Source organism: Triticum aestivum, chromosome 3D, assembly GCF_018294505.1.
Source record: "Triticum aestivum cultivar Chinese Spring chromosome 3D, IWGSC CS RefSeq v2.1, whole genome shotgun sequence".
In the NCBI taxonomy this organism is placed as follows: domain Eukaryota; kingdom Viridiplantae; phylum Streptophyta; class Magnoliopsida; order Poales; family Poaceae; genus Triticum; species Triticum aestivum.
Genome location: NC_057802.1, coordinates 47,731,937 through 47,752,561, shown reverse-complemented (window position 1 = coordinate 47,752,561; position 20,625 = coordinate 47,731,937). Strand labels below are relative to the sequence as shown.

Sequence of the window (20,625 nt, the reverse complement as noted above, 5' to 3'; positions counted from 1 at the left end):
GGGCTTGCCTGGTTGTTCTGGCAAGGAGGGGTCGTCAACACCGTAGTCGATCACAGGGGCATCAGCATCGTCACGGGGTCTACCGAAGAGAAGAGGGGGAGAAACAGTAAATACATAGCAAGCAAGTGCATAACAGGACAACATGCAGAGCTAGACGTGTTCTAATGCGGTATGAGGCGATACCGGTGAAGGGGGGAAACATCCGGGAAAATATTCCTGGTGTTTCGCGTTTTCGGACAGATGAACCCGAGGGGGAAAGTTGCGTGTTCGATATGCTAGGGGTGTGTGACGGACGAACGGGCTGCGTATCTGGATTCGTCTCGTCGTTCTGAGCAACTTTCATGTAGAAAACATTTTCATCTGAGCTAAGGTTTATTTTCTATGTTTTTCTAAAGTTTTAATCATTTTCTGAATTTATTTATCTATTTAATTCTAACATTATCCAGAATAGTGTAAGCTGACGTCATCATGACGTCAGCAGTCAACAGGCGGTTGACTGGGTCAACCTGGCATGTGGGTCCCGTTCGTCATTGACTCAGACTAACTAAACAGGATTTATTAGCTTAATTAGTTAATTAGGTTAACTAAGTTTCATTAGTTTAATTAAACGTAATTAATTAAGTTAATTAATTCATTAACTAACTGATTATTTATTTGTTTTAATCACTTTTTCTTTAATGTTTTCTGGGGCGTGGGGCCCCCTAGTCAGTGGCTCGGGGGGAGCCATAGCGGGCGCGGGCGTCGGGCACAGCCCGAACAGAGGCGCACCCGACCGGGCGCTGCGGGGCGGCAGGGGAGCTCCGGCGAGGGGGTACGGCGCGCGGGCAGGGGGGTGAGCGCGGTGAGCGGTGACGGCTGCAGGGGCACGAGGCCTACGGCGATGGAGGCGTGGTGAGCGCGGGGGCAGAGAGGGGGAGGCGTGCTCACAAGGGGCTGGTCGGGGAGGGCAGCGGGCTCGGGGTGGTCCGGTGAGGCAGATCGACGACGGGGGCGAGCGCGACGCGGACGAGGTGGCGCGGGTCGGGCGGCGTCGACGAGGCGACGGGTGGACGACGACCCGAGGCAGGGGCACGGCGTCGAGGTGGCGGGGGCGTCCAGCGAGGCGGGGCGACGGGGAGAGCGGCGCCGTCGTCGGGGCCTCAGGCGGCGGTGGTTGGAGACGGGCAACAGGGACGACGGGGCGCCGGCGATGGGCGCAGGGGCAAGGCGTCGGGCGTGCGGGGTCGATGTATCGCGTCGGGGGCGAGGCGGGGCGGTCCGGCGATGGGCGATCGAGGACGAGGCGGCGAGGGGCGCTGGTCGGCGACGTGGCTCCGGACAACACCGACTGGCGGCGGCGGCGAGGGGCCTTGTTCCCGATCTGGATCGGGGAGGGAGGCAGAGGAGGGGAGAGGTGGATCGAGGGAGTGGGGAAGTGGGGCGATCGGTTAGGGTTCCTGTCGGTGGGGGTTATGGGGAGGGAGTGGGGCCGGATGGGCCAGTGGGCTGGCCCGCTGGGCTGGTTGGCCCAGTTAGCCGGGGGTCTTTCTCTCACTCTCACCTCTTCTTTTTCTTTTGTTTTCTGTTTTATTTTTGTTCCTTTTTATTTCAGTTTTATAAAAATTGACACTAACACCTAAATTTGTATTTATAAATATACTACTGCCACATTAACTTTGGAACCTAAATAAAATAGTTTTGTAATTATTTAAAAGTATTTATTAAATAACAGTTTTGTCGCTGTTTTAAATACTATGGTGCATTTAAATACTTTAGAGGAGTGTGGTTTCTACACCAATATTTAGTATGGATTATTTGGCTCACTCCGAACATTTTAGCTTTAATATTTGTAAACTTTTATTATTTGCTTTTATTTAAATTTTGAATTTGTTTCGGTTCTGAACTATCGAGAGTTTATTAACAGTAAACGGGGTGACGTGGCATCGTTAACATGGGATTACTGTAGCTTAATTATCCGGGCGTCACAGCATGACTGCACCGACACTACATTATACAGCTCACCACCATAACCATAGATACCCACCTAGGATAGAAAACCCAAACAAATCATAAATGGTTTTAAGTATGGCCACAACATATGATTATAAGCCTTTGCCATATCAAGTTTTAATGCACAAAATCTATTGTGCTTTCTTCTTCGGAAAATGAAGAACTTTATTTGTGTTGATTCTGTTATCACTAATCAATCTTCCGGCTACAAACATTGACTGCTCTTATCATATGATATCTAGTAGTCCTCTTATCCATATTAATTTATGGCTGATTTAGTATAAAGTTGCACTAAACCAATGACAATTAATATGGATAGGATAGACTTCTAGACTTCTTCCATCCCATCGACACCTTTGAAAACAAATACTCTCTCTGTCCCATATTAGTTGTCGCTCAAACGGATGTATCTAGCATTGAAATGCGTCTAGATACATTGATTTGGGCAACAACTAATATGTGACAGTGGGAGTATACAACTTCGTATAATACTCTTTGGACATGATACTCTACTCTGCCGGCGATTCTGTGATCGATCTACCCATCCTCTCAAGCAAGCCAAAAAAACAAAGATACTATATTTTTCGGGCGTGCCTACGCATTGCTTAGTGCGATGCCGAGTGTTTTCTCCTTGAGGAAGCAAGTACTGGCCAGCCCAGTAACCAAGTGGTCTTATCATGCTGATGTCGCTTTTACCTTTGTTTATACTAAAAATACATATATTATGAAAATAATAATTAATTTGATTTTTAAAGTGTTCATCGCACATTTCAAAATATAAAACCAATGTTCGCTCAACTTTTAGAAAATAATTCTAGCATTCAAAAAATGTGTGAATAGTCCAAAAATGTTCACATGTTTAAAAAATGTAAATAAGATTTTTAAGAAAATGCTATGCAACGTGAAAAAAATGATCATGTACTTCATAATCAATATTTTGCACCATTCAAGAAAAAGTATGTTACATTCAGAAAAATGGTCACTCATTTCAAATAGAATGTTCGTGACATTTAAAAAAATGTTTATCCAATGTAAAAAATTGCTTGCATCATTAAAAAATGTTTTGTACGATAAAAAATGTTTCAACGTGTATTTGAAGAAAAAAATATTTAACATGTATTCAGAAAAAGTTCAAAACAAGTATTTAAAAAAGTTAAATCACATATTTATTAAAATTTAAACTTACACAAAATATTTTATATATACAAAAATGCACAAAAGAAATGAAAAAAAGTAGGCATCAGAACACATATTATTTAAAATGCTAATCATGTATCTGAAAAAAGTTAAATGTATACAAGAAATATTCCTGCTGTATATGAAAAGTGTACAATACATATAAAATTGTAGAGATGTGTTAAAAAGTAAATAATAAAGAATACAAAAGGTAGAAAGCCGGTGAAAACGAAAAAGAAAACCGAGAAGAAAAGAAACCGAACAAAAAGCCTATGCAAAATTGCTCCTCAACACGTCCCTTATTGTGGCCGGGCCACTAGCATCCAGCAGGAGGAGCTGACGCACAAAGCGGGGCGGGCTGCTTGTGGGCTGGCCCGGTATTGGCGATGTACAACTCTGGCGTTGTTTCCTTCTTGGAATTTCCTAATTGATGGGCAACTCTATTTTTTGGGGGAAAACTTCTGATCTATTCATTTTCAATCATGGTAGTACAACGAGTATCAGAAATAATAAAAATTGCATTCAGATCCGTAGATCACCTAGCGATGACTACAAGCATTGAAGCAAGCTGCCACCATCATCGCCCCTCCCTTGCCGGAGCCGGAAAAACTTGTTGTAATAGACACTTGGGGGATCGTCGTGCTAAAGCCCACAGAACTAACACACCAGAACAATAACCACCATCGATGAAGAGATGCGTAAATTAGAAGGATCCAATCTTAAGACACAAGAACATAGACTAGATCTGAGTAGATCCATCAAAAACAACCACTGGCCGAATCATGCAAGATCCGCTGGAGACACACCTCCACACGTCCTCCGATGATGCTGGGCACACCACCGAAACGGGGGCAAGGGTCAGGATCCACTGCGCCCCCATGGCCCTAGAGATGAAGTGACCGGCAACGGCGCCTACGGGAGACAAAGGAACCCTAACTTTTTTAGGGGAAGCGGCGGCGATTGCGTGTGCGATGGGCAACACTATGTCTCGCTTATAGCGAGATCTAGCATGCTCATGTGTCAAGGGAGCGCCAGATGGGCTAGTTGGCCCCGGCACGCGGTAGGCCACGACATCGTTTCTGTGGTTTTTTTAATATATTCTGTTTTTTTCTTTCATTAATACTTTCAAACATTTTAAATAAATATAGAACAAAAATTACTTTACATAAACGTTTGAGAAATTATTAACCAAGCATTTGAAAATTATTAAAAGTATACAGAGAAAAAAGTTTTCATGTATACGAAAAATGTATTAAAAAACCAATGTGTGTGAAGAAGTTGATCATGTCTTTAAAAGATGTTAATCAAGCTTTGAAGAAATGTTAAAAAGTTTTTGAAAAATGTTAGTCAAGCATTTGAAAAACGTTAAATATTGATAGGAAAAATGTTGACCATATACCCAAAAAAAATAACATGTACCTGAATTTTTTTTATCAAGCATTTGAATTTTTTGTAAATATGTATGTAAAAACTGTTGACCATGTATTCAAAACAAGTTCATCATGTATTGTATTAAAAAATTGCTAAGCTTGTATTTGAGACATGTTAATAAAGTATTTGAAAATATTTCAATGTATATAGAATTTTTTTGACAATGTATTCAAAAAAAAGTTAATATTGCATTTGAGAAAAAAAAAGTGAAACAAGCATATGAAAAAAGTTAAATGTGTATGGAGAAAAATATGTACCGTGCCATAAAAAATTGTTAATCTTGTATATGAAATTTTTAATCAAGTATTTAAAAATGTTTAAAAAGTGTATAGGAAAAATATTAATCATGTATTCCGAAAATGTTAATCTTACATGTAGAAAATTTTAATTAAGCATTTTCAAAATATTAAAAATGTGTATAAAAAGTGTTAACCGTGTATTTAAAAGTCAAGAAAGAACAAATAAAAAGAATAAAACCGATCAAACCCATGAAAGAAAGAAAATAAAAGCAAATAAAGAAACTGAAAAGAAAGAAATGCAAAAAAAGCCTGTGAAGCCAATAAAAAACATAGAAAGACGTAGACGAATAAAGAAGCCTCTATAACGTTCGGAAACAGGGTTTCTTCCATATGGTTTCTTTCACAGGTATATTTTTATTTCTTCTACTTTTTTATGTTCCCCTTTTTTATTCATTTATGCTCTTGTTTTTCTGTTTATTTTCATAAATGCAAAATTCTCGGTATTTTAAAAATTCTGTTCATGTTTTACAACATTTGTTCTTTTCTCAAAAATATTCCACATTTTCAGAAAAAAATAGAAAATTCAAATTTTGTTCAAATTTTTGTTCATGTTTTACAACATTTGTTCTTTTCTCAAAAATATTCCACATTTTCAGAAAAAATAGAAAATTCAAATTTTGTTCACATTTTTAATTAATTTTGAAAATTCAAAAAAATCACGAATCAAGTTTTTTTCAGATGAAAGAAAATATCCATGTTTCAAAATTCTTCGCATTTTTCAAAAAATATTCCTAAATTTGAGAAAATATTCGTGTTGTCAAATTTTATTCGCGGTTACAAAGGAAATCTCCGTTTCAAAAATTGTTCATAGATCTTAAAAAATGTTCACTCTTTATGCTTTCAATAAAGTTATAGTTTCAAATTTTGTTCAAAATTCTGAAAACTTTCCTGTTTCCAAAAAATTGTTTACAAAATGGAAAATTTCCGTGTTTTCAAAAAAGTTTGAGTTTTTATAAAAAAATCAAACATTTGAAAATGTTCGCATTTCAAAATTATATCTACTTTTTTAATAGAATATGACGTTTGAATTGTCAAAAATGTGTAATTCTATCCTGTTGTTCGATCCCTTATACCCGCACGACTTTTTCATAATTTTTCTTCTTCGGTTGTTAGCCACAGTTAGTAATAGAAAGCAGCGTCCCATACGAATCTTCCTTTGAATGTTCATTCTGGAATTAAATGTCACAAACAAGAGTCATACTTCAGACTTTGAATTGCTTGAACCAGGAGCTGTAATCTGCAGCTTTAGAGATAGGGGACAATTTGTGTGCTGCTGGGCCAGCCCAGTCGGGAGAGCTGATGTGCGGCGCACATTTATTGGATGCAGTGCACATTATATGAGAGGCCCCTTCTCTTCTTTTACCCCTGGCACGCTATTGCTCCCGCTTGCAGTTCGTCCCATGGGTTACAGGCCAAGATAGTAGCTCATGTGCGGCACTCGTCTGCTTAACATGGTGCGCGTCATATAGAAGGTCCTTTCTTTTTCCCTGTAGCACGCCATTGCTCCGACTCCCAATTGGTCCCATGGACTACAACCAAAGAAAATATCATTTGGCCCATTAGCAATTCATATAGGCCAAGACATCTAAGCCATGGGAATGATGGTTGGACATTAGCAGGATGATATGTATCGCAATACCATTCGATCGCCCACTGTTGTAGGAAAATGGGCGACCCATTAAGAAGCGCTCGCTCACTTTGCTTCATCAACTACGAAACGTTTTGGGAAGGTTCCACGGTCATTTAGGAACCTTCCATTCTGATTTTTTTTCATCGACTTTTTCGGTTTTCTTTCTGTGTTTTTCCTTCGGTTTTTCTTCAGTTTCCTTTTTGAAATTTTTTATTTTCCTTTTTTATTCTTGAACTTTTTTTTTATTTTCAAACCTTTTATAAAATTTGTGAATTTTTTTGTACTTTAGTGATCTAAACGCTCTTATATTTCTTTATAGAGGGAGTATTTCTGAACATCCTTTTCAAATTTATACTTTTGAATCCATGAACATTTTTTAATTCATAAACCTTTTTTAATCCATAATTTGTTTTGAATTCCTGATTGGCTTTCAAATTGACAAACATTTTTGGAATTTGTGAACATTTTTTCAATTCATTGTCTTATTTTTTGAATTCACAAAAAAAAATTCATCCATAATTTTTTTCAAATTGACAAACATTTTTGGAATTTGTGAACATTTTTTTGAACTCATTGCCTTATTTTTTGAATTCACAAACATTTTTTTAACTTCGTGAACTGTTTTGATCCACAAACATTTATGGAAGTCAAAAAACTTTTCAAATTCATGAACTTTGTTCAAATTTGTCAACCATTTCTTATTCGTGAATATTTTTTGAATCAATAAACATTCTTCAATTTCGTGAACAATGTTCAAATTCAAGAATAGTTTTTGTAATTTGTGAATATTTTTTAAATTCATGAACATTTCTTTGAATTCACAAATTCTATTCAAATATGTATTTTTTTAAAATTAAAGAACATTTTTTGATCTGCGATTGTTTTAATTTTTGTGAATAATTTTTCATGCACATAAACGTTTCTCAATTCACAAACATTTAAATTAATAAACATTTTCCAAATCTAAAATCCAATTTTCAAATTTGTGAAAAAATTAGACTTGTTAACACTGTTTAAAATCTATGAACAGTTTTTCAAATTTGTGCTGATTTTTTTTTGAATTCATGGACTTTATTGAGATCGTGTACATTTTTGGATTTTTTTATGCAATGGAATAAAAGAAAAAGGGAAACACCCACAAATCCTACCTACGCTACAGGACGTAGCGATCGGAGCTACTCCTACATCTGCGCAGCTCTCCAGGGGAACGGCGACAGGTCGCTTTGGCAGGCAGATCTTCCAGCACGGCTTTCATTCAACCAGTCTCATGCATGCCACCTGGTGTCCTGGCCAGCCTCCCGCACGCGACCAATGTTGACGCCACGCACAACATCTTCTCCACGAGCACCTCCGGCGAGCTCCGGCTCGATTTTCCATCACTCCATTGGCGCCGCTACGGCCGCATCATGGAGCTCGTGCTCCAGCACTTCGCGCTCGTCGACCATGGCCTCTATCACGTCGGCACAACTGAAGGATTGCCGGATTTTTGGGATGGATTAGAGATGTTCTAACACCGTAAAAAACAATCACATCCATAAACAAAGCTTATAGCAGGCAGAAGACCAAATAGGCAACCCAACAAAAAACATTGATCATATTGATCATGATACAAATATAGTGCAAACTTCAAACGTCCAAGTACAAGGGAAATCCGTATTAGAGATTGATAATCCGTTGAAGAATTGTCAATTTGCTTCTGGCTGAGAGACCTGCTTGTTCTGCCTAATAGATCTTGGGACAAAAGTAAGACCACGAGCACGACGATGGCCAAAGGTTATGCTCGAAGGCACCGAATCTGCAGTACTCAGCCTTGATACAGCAAAGGAGAGTTCATCAATCTTCTGTTCGACCTCCATGTCGCTCTCCTTGGCCTCCTTCTCGTGATGTTCATTTTCTTTCGACTCCTTATGATCATGTTCTTTTTCTTTCGACTCCTTGTGGTCGTGTTGCTTCGGCCGATATCTCGATTTTGATTGCCTTGGATTCTTTCCATCAACGTCCATGACAGTATCCCTTGTCTCTTCCCCCTTATAAGCAGTTTGCCTTCGATGATGATACTTCTGACGATGCCGCTGGGAAGGTTGTGCCCTTTTGAAGAATTCAAATGAGTTGGGAAATTGATGCTTATCAACAAGATGCTGCTGCCGACTTTTGTACGTCTTCAACTTCTCCCCACAACCCTCCACCAAACATTCATACTGTTTCAGAAGAACAATGCACACCTCAGCATACATATGGTTCTCCAAGTTAGTTCGGTAAATTTGCCTGTGTCAAACCCTAATGATTTGTTTATATGAAATAAATCTAATAATCTATGAAAGCTCCATTAGCTGAATATGATAGTAACCATGTGAATGCTGACTGATGCTGCAGTTGATAACTATAAACTATCTTCAGATAATCATAAAAAGGACACTACTGGGAATATTGAGATTGTGTACAAATCGGCTATTGTGCAATTTAAGTAACAAGTATATTGAGAAATGCATTGTTATGATGGATTACATTACCATCGGAAAACCACGAGCGACTTTTGCTTGGAAGAAGGAATCATGCGCCTCAGAAATATGAATACTCAGCAACCTTGATGTTGGGTACACTCTTGAACATACAGAGCATGAAGCAGTATGCCGAGTGCTGTAGTGGTCTTCAAAGTCCTCCAAGCAATCTAGATGAGCACCACAACCAGCAATTGGACAACACACCATGCTGCAGGAGTTTTTAGACAAATGACTGAATCAACAGAACAATGGAACAGGACCAAACTATATGCTAAAGTTCATAACATGCAGAGGGAAAATTTCCCTGCAGTACAGCATAACAGACTAGTATAGAAGAGTTCAGTTTTTAAACATCCGACTGTCATTTGCTCAAACAATTATACCTATTGCGCGCAATGTATTTATGTGTCTGACGATGCAAATACATATATACACTCCATTTCAATTTATGTGTCATAATCATAATCAAGACAAGGTAATACTGAGTGTTTGTTTAACTATGTTACTCTGTCGCCACTCTACATCTATCAATGCATATGTGATCACACATACCTGTCAGATCAGTATTGTGGATACTACACGTATAGGAATGGAAACAGAATCTACTGCATTGCACTATGATCCACTAATCATAGGTCCCTGTTCCGTCATATGCCTTGTGTTCAGGTAGGATTCAGATCGAGTTCAAATGAATACGAAACCATGTCGATAGTCGATAGTTATCATGCTGTGGCAAACAAGAAGAAGCACAATCTAGTACCAATCACTGGTGGACAACAAAATGATATGCAAAGATCATCAACTGCCTCAGTACCTCACGCTCGCCACATCCATCTTCTCAAGTTGGTACCGGTCATCATCCGAGAGATCCAGGGCAACCTACACACGGGCATACACATGCCAAACCACTTAAGTATGAGAGCGATGTACAACATAGGAATGAAACAATACTAATTGAAGGAAACATAGGACTAGAATGAAATCCGCAATTCAGTTGATATAAGCTACTCTAAGTTCCTTGTGACTCCACGGTCAAGGGCACCCAGTTTCTGCAAAATTAACCCGCAAAACTCACGATCCTGCAGAGTGTTTGTACCACTAAATTCATAGCATCGAACAGTTTGATGCTCTAGGAAAACCGCTAAGCAAGATTCCAAATGGATGAAAATGACACAGTTTATTCCTTCAAGGATAAGATAGCAATCTTCAGCTAAAATTGGTTTGATTTGGGGATCTATCAAATCCAGAAGATCTTCCGCTAGACGCTCATGAAAAATCAATAAATCATTGGCTAAAATCGGCTGAGGGGAGGGGCATGGGGGACGTACGTGTTTGGCAAGTAGCTCGCGCTCCATGTCACCGGCGGCGAAGAAGGGGTCGTCGGGGGTCAACCGCCGCCGCGACACCTCCCAGAACCCTAGCCACGGACCCGCATCTTTGGGCGCCTCGGCCTCCGACGGCGCGGACACCTCCATGGCCTCGGCGGGATTCTGCTGCATCCGGCCCTAATAGAGCCGCCGATCAGCCAGCTCCGGTAGCCGCGCCGTGCTGGGCCGCGCCTCCGTCGTCCTCCTCCCGGAGAGACAGCGTGCGAGAGAGGTGGGGAATCTCTGATTCGAAACCGGGAGGACTGTCGGATTCCGCGACGCGCAGGTGCTGCGCTTATGGGTAGGGCCGTGTCCAGCAATTTGGGGGGCCAGGCCGGAGCGCAAAATGGAGCCCAGGAATTTGAATTAGCTTTTATTTTTTGCAGGGAAAGAATTTGAAATAGTTCGTATGGATAAAATAGATGATATGATGCGCGTTGCTGCGAGAATTGCCTGCGATTACATGAACATGAACATTTGAATCAAGATATAAGAATTAAAACTGAAAATACATATGATTATTGTATAATTATAGAATATTTGTTTAATATAGGTGGCACAATATAATTGCAATATTTAAGCCTTTTTGAAGGTGGAGAGGCCTCGGAGACATATCTATAATATGGCTAACTAACTTTTTCAACCGCATTTTTCAGGCAAATAAGATGCTATAGGAATGGAGACGGAGTATATTAGTATCAATCTTAAAAAACAAGGGGGATGTTTAAAGTTTTACTAATTACTGTGAAATCTGGCGAGCCATAAAATGAAGCTATGGGAGAGAGTCATTGAGCACCACTTAAGAAATATGACAAGCGTGACCAAAAATCAGATTGGTTTCATGACTGGGAGGTCGACCATGGAAGCCATTTTCTTGGTACGACAACTCATGGAGAGATACAAGGAGAAAAAAAAAGGACCTGCATATGGTGTTCATTGACTTGGAGAAGGCCTATGATAAGATACCACGAAATGTCATGTGGTGGCCTTTGAGAAACACAAAGTCTCAGCAAAGTACATTACCCTCATCAAGGACATTTACGATAATGTTGTGACAAGTGTTCGAACAAGTGATGGCGACATTGATGACTTCCCGAGTAAAATAAGACTGCACCAGGGGTTAGCTTTGAGCCCTTATCTTTTCACTCTGGTGATGGATGAGGTCACAAGGGATATACAAGGAGATATCACATGGTATATGCTCTTTGTAGATGATGTGGTGCTAGTCGTTGATAGTCGGACGGGGTCAATGGGAAGTTAGAGCTATGGACACAAACCTTGGAATCCAAAGGTTTTAGACTTAATAGAACTAAAACCAAATACATGAGGTGTGGTTTCAGTACTACTAGGCGCGAGAAGGAGGAGGAGGTTAACCTTGATGGGCAGGTGGTCCTTAGAAGGACACTTTTAGATATTTGGGGTCTATGCTGCAGAAGGATGGGGATATCGATGAAGATGTGAATCATTGAATCAAATCTGGATGGATGAAGTGGTGCCAAGCTTCTGGCATTCTCTGTGACAAGAGAGTGCCACAAAAGCTAAAAGGCAAGTTCTATAGGACGGCGGTTTGACCCGCAATGTTGTATGGCGCTGACTGTTGGCCGACTAAAAGGCGACATGTTCAACAATGAGGTGTAGCGGAGATGCGTATGTTGGGATGGATATGTTACCACACAAGGAAGGACCAAGTCCGGAATATGATATTCGGGATAGAGTTGGGGTAGCGCCGATTAAAGAGAAGCTTGTCCAACATCGTCTGAGATGATTTGGGCATATTCAGCGCAGGCCTCCAGAAGCGACAGTGCATAGCGGACGGCTAAAGCGTGCTGATAATATCAAGAGAGGTCGGGGTAGACCGAACTTGACATGGGAGGAGTCTGTAAAGAGGGATCTAAAGCACTGGAGTATCACCAGAGAACTAGTCATGGACAGGGGTGCGTGGAAGTTTGCTATCCATGTGCCAGAACCATGAGTTGGTTGAGAGATCTTATGGGTTTCACCTTTAGCCTACCACAACTTGTTTGTGACTAAAGGCTTTGTTGTTGTTGTTGTTGCTCCTGCTGCTGCTGCGTGCTGTTGCTGCTGCTGTTGTTGTTGCTGTTGTTGTTGTTGTTGTTGTTGTTGTTGTTGTTGTTGTTGTTGTTGTTGTTGTTGTTGTTGTTGTTGTTGTTGTTGTTGTTGTTGCTGTTGCTCCTGCTGCTGTTGTTGTTGTTGTTGCTCCTGCTGCTGCTGCGTGCTGTTGCTGCTGCTGCTGTTGTTGTTGTTGTTGTTGTTGTTGTTGGTGGTGGTGGTGGTGGTGGTGGTGGTGGTGGTGCTACTGCTGCTATTGTTGTTGTTGTTGTTGTTGTTGTTGTTGTTGTTGTTGTTGTTGTTGTTGTTGTATTTAAGCCTTTTTGAATGCATGGTTGCATGTTGAGGTGAACCATTTTTCATGCATTATTGCATGTTGAGATGACATAATAACATGTCGATATAAATATGTTTGTGGGGTTCACCTTCTTAGTTATATAGAATAACCAAAGCTACAAGTGAATCGAGCCAAGCTAACGACCTATTAGGGTTTCTCTACTCTGTCATCGATCTCCCCTGGTATGAGAATCTCGTTTTCTTTTCGGTCTTTTTCGTCTACTTCCCACGATCATGTTTGGGCAGACCAAGGGCTTGGCTTCACTACTGAGAAAAGGCTTATAGGTGGGCTTAAATTAGTGACGGGCGACTATTGGCACCTGCCACAACTATTTTGAAAAAGTTCCAGTAGCGGGTGGAATGAAGTACCGACCACTATTAAATGCTCAGTGGTGGTGGGCACTATTTTTGACCCGTCACTCCTAAGCTTTCACAGAATTAATCGTGGGACAGAAACAGTGATGGTGGGTACTTTAGGGTTCCCGCCACTGAGTATCGACGTAGTTGTGGCGGGCAACTATTAGGGCCCGCAACTACAATATTTCGCTAATCCGCGTTAAACATTTTCGAAAAAATTCCGAATTAGCAGTGGCGGGTACCAATATCCGCCGGCCACAGGTCTTGAACATCAGGAAAGTGCTTGAACATATCATATTTATTAGCCGAGAGTTCTCCCAAGCTTGAGTATGGCGCTTTCAGTGGTGTATATATATTCAACATAGAGAAAATTTTAAGTGGAAATGTTGTAAAAAAAATAGTGTTATGTGGAAGGCGAGTGCCTCGTTCGGTGAATAGTGTCTAGTTTGTACATGAAGTGCGTCAATTTTTTGCTGTAATGCTCTCAATTTTTGATCACACCCTACAAGGGTCATATATGAGGATTTCTTGCTACCTCTTGAGCACTGCGTTCGTTTTCCCTTGAAGAGGAAAGGGTGATGCAGCAAAGTAGCGTAAGTATTTCCCTCAGTTTTTGAGAACCAAGGTATCAATCCAGTAGGAGGCTACGCGTGAGTCCCTCGTACCTGCACAATACAAATAAAACCTCGCAACCAACGCGATAAGGGGTTGTCAATCCCTTCACGGTCACTTACGAGAGTGAGATCTGATAGATATGATAGGATAATATTTTTGGTATTTTTGTGATAAAGATGCAAAGTAAAATAAAAGCAAAGTAAAAAAGCAAAGGAAATAACTAAGTGTTAGAAGATTAATATGATGAAGATAGACCCGGAGGCCATAGGTTTCACTAGTGGCTTCTCTCAAGAGCATAAGTATTTTACGGTGGGTGAACGAATTACTGTTGAGCAATTGACAGAATTGAGCATAGTTATGAGAATATCTAGGTATGATCATGCATATAGGCATCACGTCCGAGACAAGTTGACCGACTCCTGCCTGCATCTACTACTATTACTCCACTCATCGACCGCTATCCAGCATGCATCTAGAGTATTAAGTTCAAGAAAACAGAGTAACGTCTTAAGCAAGATGACATGATGTAGAGGGATAAATTCATGCAATATGATTAAAAAAACCATCTTGTTATCCTCGATGGCAACAATACAATACGTGCCTTGCTGCCCCTACTGTCACTGGGAAAGGACACCGCAAGATTGAACCCAAAGCTAAGCACTTCTCCCATTGCAAGAAAGAACAATCTAGTAGGCCAAACCAAACTGATAATTCGAAGAGACTTGCAAAGATAACCAATCATACATAAAATAATTCAGAGAAGATTCAAATATTGTTCATAGATAATCTTGATCATAAACCCACAATTCATCGGTCTCAACAAACACACCGCAAAAAGAAGATTACATCGAATAGATCTCCACGAGAAAGGGGGAGAACAGTGTATTGAGATCCAAAAAGAGAGAAGAAGCCATCTAGCCACTAACTATGGACCCGAAGGTCTGAGGTAAACTACTCACACTTCATCGGAGAGGCTATGGTGTTGATGTAGAAGCCCTTCGTGATGGATGCCCTCTCCGGCGGAGCTCCGGAACAGGCCCCAAGATGGGATCTCGTGGGTACAGAAGGTTGCGGCGGTGGAATTAGGTTTTTGGCTCCGTATCTGATCGTTTGGGGGTACGTAGGTATATATAGGAGGAAGGAGTACGTCGGTGGAGCAACAGGGGACCCACGAGGGTGGAGGGCGCGCCCTGGGGGGTGGGGTGGGCGTGCCCCCTACCTCGTGGCTTCCTCTTTTGTTTCTTGACGTAGGGTCCAAGTCTCCCGGATCATAATCTTCCTAAAAATCACGTTCCCGAAGGTTTCATTCCGTTTGGACTCCGTTTGATATTCCTTTTCTGCGAAACTCTGAAATAGGCAAAAAAAACAGCAATTCTGGGTTGGGCCTTCGGTTAATAGGTTAGTCACAAAAATAATATAAAAGTGAATAATTAAGCCCAATAATGTCCAAAACAGTAGATAATATAGCATGGAGCAATCAAAAATTATAGATACGTTGGAGACGTATCAAGCATCCCCAAGCTTAATTCCTGCTCGTCCTCGAGTAGGTAAATGATAAAAAAGATAATTTTTGATGTGGAGTGCTACTTGGCATAATTTCAATGTAATTCTTCTTAATTGTGGTATGAATATTCAGATCTGAAAGATTCAAGATAAAAGTTCATATTGACATAAAAATAATAATACTTCAAGCATACTAACTAAGCAATTATGTCTTCTCAAAATAACATGGCCAAAGAAAATTCATCCCTACAAAATCATATAGTTTAGTCATGCTTCATTGTCGTCACACAAGAATGCTCTCATCATGCACAACCCCGATGACAAGCCAAGCAATTGTTTCATACTTTAGTAATCTCAAACTTTTCAACCTTCACGCAATACATGAGCGTGAGCCATGGATATAGCACTATGGGTGGAATATAATATGATGATGGGGGTTATGTGGAGAAGACAAAAAAGGAGAAAGTCTCACGTCAACGAGGCTAATCAATGAGCTATGGAGATGCCCATCGATTGATGTTAATGCGAGGAGTAGGGATTGCCATGCAACGGATGCACTAGAGCTATAAATATATGAAAGCTCAACAAAAGAAACTAAGTGGGTGTGCATCCAACTTGCTTTCTCACGAAGACCTAGGGCACTTGAGGTGGCCCATTGTTGGAATATACAAGCCAAGTTCTATAATGAAAAATTCACACTAGTATATGAAAGTGACAAAACAAGAGACTCTCTATCACGAAGATTATGGTGCTACTTTGAAGCACAAGTGTGGCAAAGGATAGTAACATTGTCCCGTCTCTCTTTTTCTCTCTTTTTTTGGGCCTTCTCTTTTTTATGGCCTTTCTCTCTCTCTTTTTTTATTCCTCACTTGGGACAATGCTCTAGAAAATGATGATCATCACACATATGACAATGAAGAATGTGTCATGTTAAACGGAATGGTGAAAAGTTGCATGGCAATATATCTCGGAATGGCTATGGAAATGCCATAATAGGTAGGTATGGTGGCTGTTTTGAGGAAGATATAAGGAGGTTTATGTGTGAAAGAGCGTATCATATCACGGGGTTTGGATGCACCGGCGAAGTTTGCACCAACTCTCAATGTGAGAAAGGGCAATGCACGGTACCGAAGAGGCTAGCAATGATGGAAGGGTGAGAGTGCGTATAATCCATGGACTCAACATTAGTCATAAAGAACTCACATACTTATTGCAAAAATCTACAAGTCATCAAAAACCAAGCACTACGCGCATGCTCCTAGGGGGATAGATTGGTAGGAAAAGACCATCGCTCGTCCCCGACCGCCACTCATAAGAAGGACAATCAAAGAACACCTCATGTTTCAAATTTGTTACATAACGTTTACCATACGTGCATGCTACGGGACTTGCAAACTTCAACACAAGCATTTCTCAAATTCACAACTACTCAACTAGCACGACTTTGATATTATTGCCTCCATATCTCAAAACAATCATCAAGCATCAAACTTCTCTTAGTATTCAACACACTCATAAGAAAGTTTTTACTAATCTTGAATACCTAGCATATTAGGATTATTTAAACAAATTACCATGCTATTTAAGACTCTCAAAATAATCTAAGTGAAGCATGAGAGATCAATAGTTTCTATAAAACAAATCCACCACCGTGCTCTAAAAGATATAAGTGCTAGAGCAAAACTATATAACTCAAGCTTTGGCTTTTTGGTGTCCTTAGATTATCTTGGGGGTGCCATGGGCATCCCCAAGCTTAGGCTCTTGCCACTCCTTGTTCCATAATCCATCAAAAAAATTCACCCAAAACTTGAAAACTTCACAACACAAAACTCAACAGAAATCTCGTGAGCTCCGTTAGCGAAAGAAAACAAAAGACCACTTCAAGGTACTGTAATGAACTCAGTATTTATTTATATTGGTGTTAAACCTAATGTATTCCAACTTCTCTATGGTTTATAAAGTATTTTATTAGCCATAGATTAATCAAAATAAGCAAACAGCACACGAAAAACAGAATCTGTCAAAAACAGAACAGTCTGTAGTAATCTGTAACTAACGCAAACTTATGGAACTCAAAAAAATCAGCCAAAATAGGACGACCTAGGAAATTTGTTTATCGATCAGCATAAATTGGAATCACTATTTTACCACGTTCTGGTGATTTATAACAATTGTTTTCGTGAACAGAAAGTTTCTGGAAATTACAGCAAGATCAAATAACTATCATCCAAGAAGATCCTATAGGTTTAACTTGGCACAAACACTAACTAAAACATAAAAAAAATCTAACCAGAGGCTAGAACAAATATTTATTCCTAAACAGAAGCAAAAAGCAAAAAACTAAAATAAAATTGGGTTGCCTCCGAACAAGCGCTATCGTTTAACGCCCCTAGCTAGGCATAAAAGCAAGGATAGATCTAGGTATTGCCATCTTTGGTTTTCAACTTTTTAGCGGAATCAAGCTCGAATCCGGGAGGTTCTTTACGTTTCCCTTCATATTCTGAAATTTTTAGATCTAAAGAATCCAACCGCTTATTGCAAAGAGTAATCAACATATTCATGCGGTGAATATTTCCGCTAACGTTCTTAACAGGTTCAAGAGACTTTTGTAAAATCTTAGTAACTTCACAAAAAATTTCAAAAACTTGTGTCTCTTCCTGGGTAGGATGAGGCCCCTTTTGTTGAGGTAGTGTTCCCACTATACCTTCTATAATTTCAAGCGCAATATGGGGATCAATTTCAATAAAATTGCCTTTGGCAACGCAATCCAAAAGTTGTCTATGGGACATATTTAATCCAACATAGAAATTGCGAAGCAAAATTCTCAGGTTTACTTCAAAGGTACAATTACGATAAGACTCCATTATCCTCAACCAGGCATCTTTTAAGTTTTCTCCTTGTCTTTGTTTGAAGTGAAAGACTTCAAACTCAGGGGACAACGGAGTGGATATGGGACTAGCCATAGCGACAAGCAATGGAAAACAGGCGAACGAAAAAGAGAGGGCGAATAAAACGGCAAGGGTGAAGTGGGGGAGACAAAAACGAGAGGCAAATGGCAAATAATGTAATGCGGGAGATAAGGGATTGTGATGAGTACTTGGTATGTTGACTTTTGCGTAGACCTCCCCGGCAACGGCGTCAGAAATCCTTCTTGCTACCTCTTGAGCACTGCGTTGGTTTTCCCTTGAAGAGGAAAGGGTGATGCAGCAAAGTAGCGTAAGTATTTCCCTCAGTTTTTGAGAACCAAGGTATCAATCCAGTAGGAGGCTACGCGCGAGTCCCTTGTACCTGCACAATACAAATAAAACCTCGCAACCAACGCGATAAGGGGTTGTCAATCCCTTCACGGTCACTTACGGGAGTGAGATCTGATAGATATGATAGGATAATATTTTTGGTATTTTTGTGATAAAGATGCAAAGTAAAATAAAAGCAAAGTAAAAAGCAAAGGAAATAACCAAGTGTTGGAAGATTAATATGATGAAGATAGACCCGGAGGCCATAGGTTTCACTAGTGGCTTCTCTCAAGAGCATAAGTATTTTACGGTGGGTGAACGAATTACTGTTGAGCAATTGATAGAATTGAGCATAGTTATGAGAATATCTAGGTATGATCATGTATATAGGCATCACGTCCGAGACAAGTAGACCGACTCCTGCCTGCATCTACTACTATTACTCCACTCATCGACCGCTATCCAGCATGCATCTAGAGTATTAAGTTCATGAAAACAGAGTAACGCCTTAAGCAAGATGACATGATGTAGAGGGATAAATTCATGCAATATGATAAAAACCCCATCTTGTTATCCTCGATGGCAACAATACAATACGTGCATTGCTGCCCCTACTCTCACTGGGAAAGGACATCGCAAGATTGAACCCAAAGCTAAGCACTTCTCCCATTGCAAGAAAGATCAATCTAGTAGGCCAAACCAAACTGATAATTCGAAGAGACTTGCAAAGATAACCAATCATACATAAAAGAATTCAGAGAAGATTCAAATATTGTTCATAGATAATCTTGATCATAAACCCACAATTCATCAGTCTCAACAAACACACCGCAAAAAGAAGATTACATCGAATAGATCTCCACGAGAAAGGGGGAGAACATTGTATTGAGATCCAAAAAGAGAGAAGAAGTCATCTAGCTACTAACTATGGACCCGAAGGTTTGAGGTAAACTACTCACACTTCATCGGAGAGGCTATGGTGTTGATGTAGAAGCCCTCCGTGATGGATGCCCTCTCCGGCGGAGCTCCGGAACAGGCCCCAAGATGGGATCTCGTGGGTACAGAAGGTTGCGGCGGTGGAATTAGGTTTTTGGCTCTGTATCTGATCGTTTGGGGGTACGTAGGTATATATAGGAGGAAGGAGTACGTCGGTGGAGCAACAGGGGGCCCACGAGGGTGGAGGGCGCGCCCTGGGGGGGTGGGCGCGCCCCCTACCTCGTGGCTTCCTCTTTTTTTCTTGACATAGGGTCCAAGTCTCCCGGATCATAATCTTCCTAAAAATCACGTTCCCGAAGGTTTCATTCCATTTGGACTCCGTTTGATATTCCTTTTCTGCGAAACTCTGAAATAGGCAAAAAACAACAATTCTGGGCTGGGCCTCCGGTTAATAGGTTAGTCCCAAAAATAATATAAAAGTGAATAATAAAGCCCAATAATGTCCAAAATAGTAGATAATATAGCATGGAGCAATCAAAAATTATAGATACGTTGGAGACGTAACAATACCATGCCAAGTTTCATCCCATTTCGAGCTAGTTTGCACATTATTTGAAACTGAAGCGCTTTTGCCCTTTTTAATGGCCGGAAAATTAGTTAATGCTTCAGAAATAAGAAACAAACTCAAAAGGTAGCCATATTTGAGAATGGAGCATCCAATGGTGCATATTAATCATGAAAAAAGTTTGAAGTTGAAATAATGTAAAGAAATGGAGTTGTGTGTGGTTTCCGTCTAAAACACCGATACTTTGTCAGAGAGTGTTTAGTTCATACAGAAGTGCATCAAATTTTTTCCATAACGATCTCAAATTTTAATCACACCCTATAGGGGTCCTATGAAGACACCATGCCAAGTTTCATCCATTTTGAGCTTGTTTGCACGTTAACTGGAATCGAAGAGCGTTTTGCCATTTTTACTGGTGGGAAAATCAGTTAGTGCTTCGAAAATAGGAAACCAAATCGAAAAGTGGCAAAATATGAGTATGGAGATTCCAATGGTGTGTATTAATTATGAAAAAAGTTTGAAGTTGAAATTCTATAAAAAATTAAGTTATGTGTGCAAGTGGGTGGTTTCCATTCGAAACCCTGACACTTCATCAGAGATTATTCAGTTCATAC

The 20,625-nt window shown here is 40.3% G+C and overlaps 1 protein-coding gene across 1 annotated transcript; it reads right to left on the bottom strand.

Moving 5' to 3' along the window:
* Positions 1-8,094: 8,094 nt before the first annotated feature.
* LOC123077288 (zinc finger protein 511) lies at positions 8,095-10,682 on the bottom strand. Its single transcript, XM_044499540.1, has 4 exons — positions 10,355-10,682; positions 9,841-9,905; positions 9,036-9,234; positions 8,095-8,723 (listed from the first exon to the last, which is right to left on the bottom strand). The coding sequence occupies exons 1-4, from the start codon at positions 10,523-10,525 to the stop codon at positions 8,211-8,213; spliced, it is 948 nt and encodes a 315-aa protein (XP_044355475.1). The 5' UTR covers positions 10,526-10,682; the 3' UTR covers positions 8,095-8,210.
* Positions 10,683-20,625: the final 9,943 nt, after the last annotated feature.

Bases quoted from the DNA above. Each gene is read 5' to 3' on its own strand.
- LOC123077288 (XM_044499540.1), bottom strand. From the start codon at position 10,525: ATGCAGCAGAATCCCGCCGAGGCCATGGAGGTGTCCGCGCCGTCGGAG. The intron at 9,906-10,354 runs GTACGTCCCCCA...GCCCGTGTGTAG, and splicing joins GCGAGCTACTTGCCAAACAC to GTTGCCCTGGATCTCTCGGA. The intron at 8,724-9,035 runs GTAATGTAATCC...CTTCTGAAACAG, and splicing joins TCGCTCGTGGTTTTCCGATG to TATGAATGTTTGGTGGAGGG.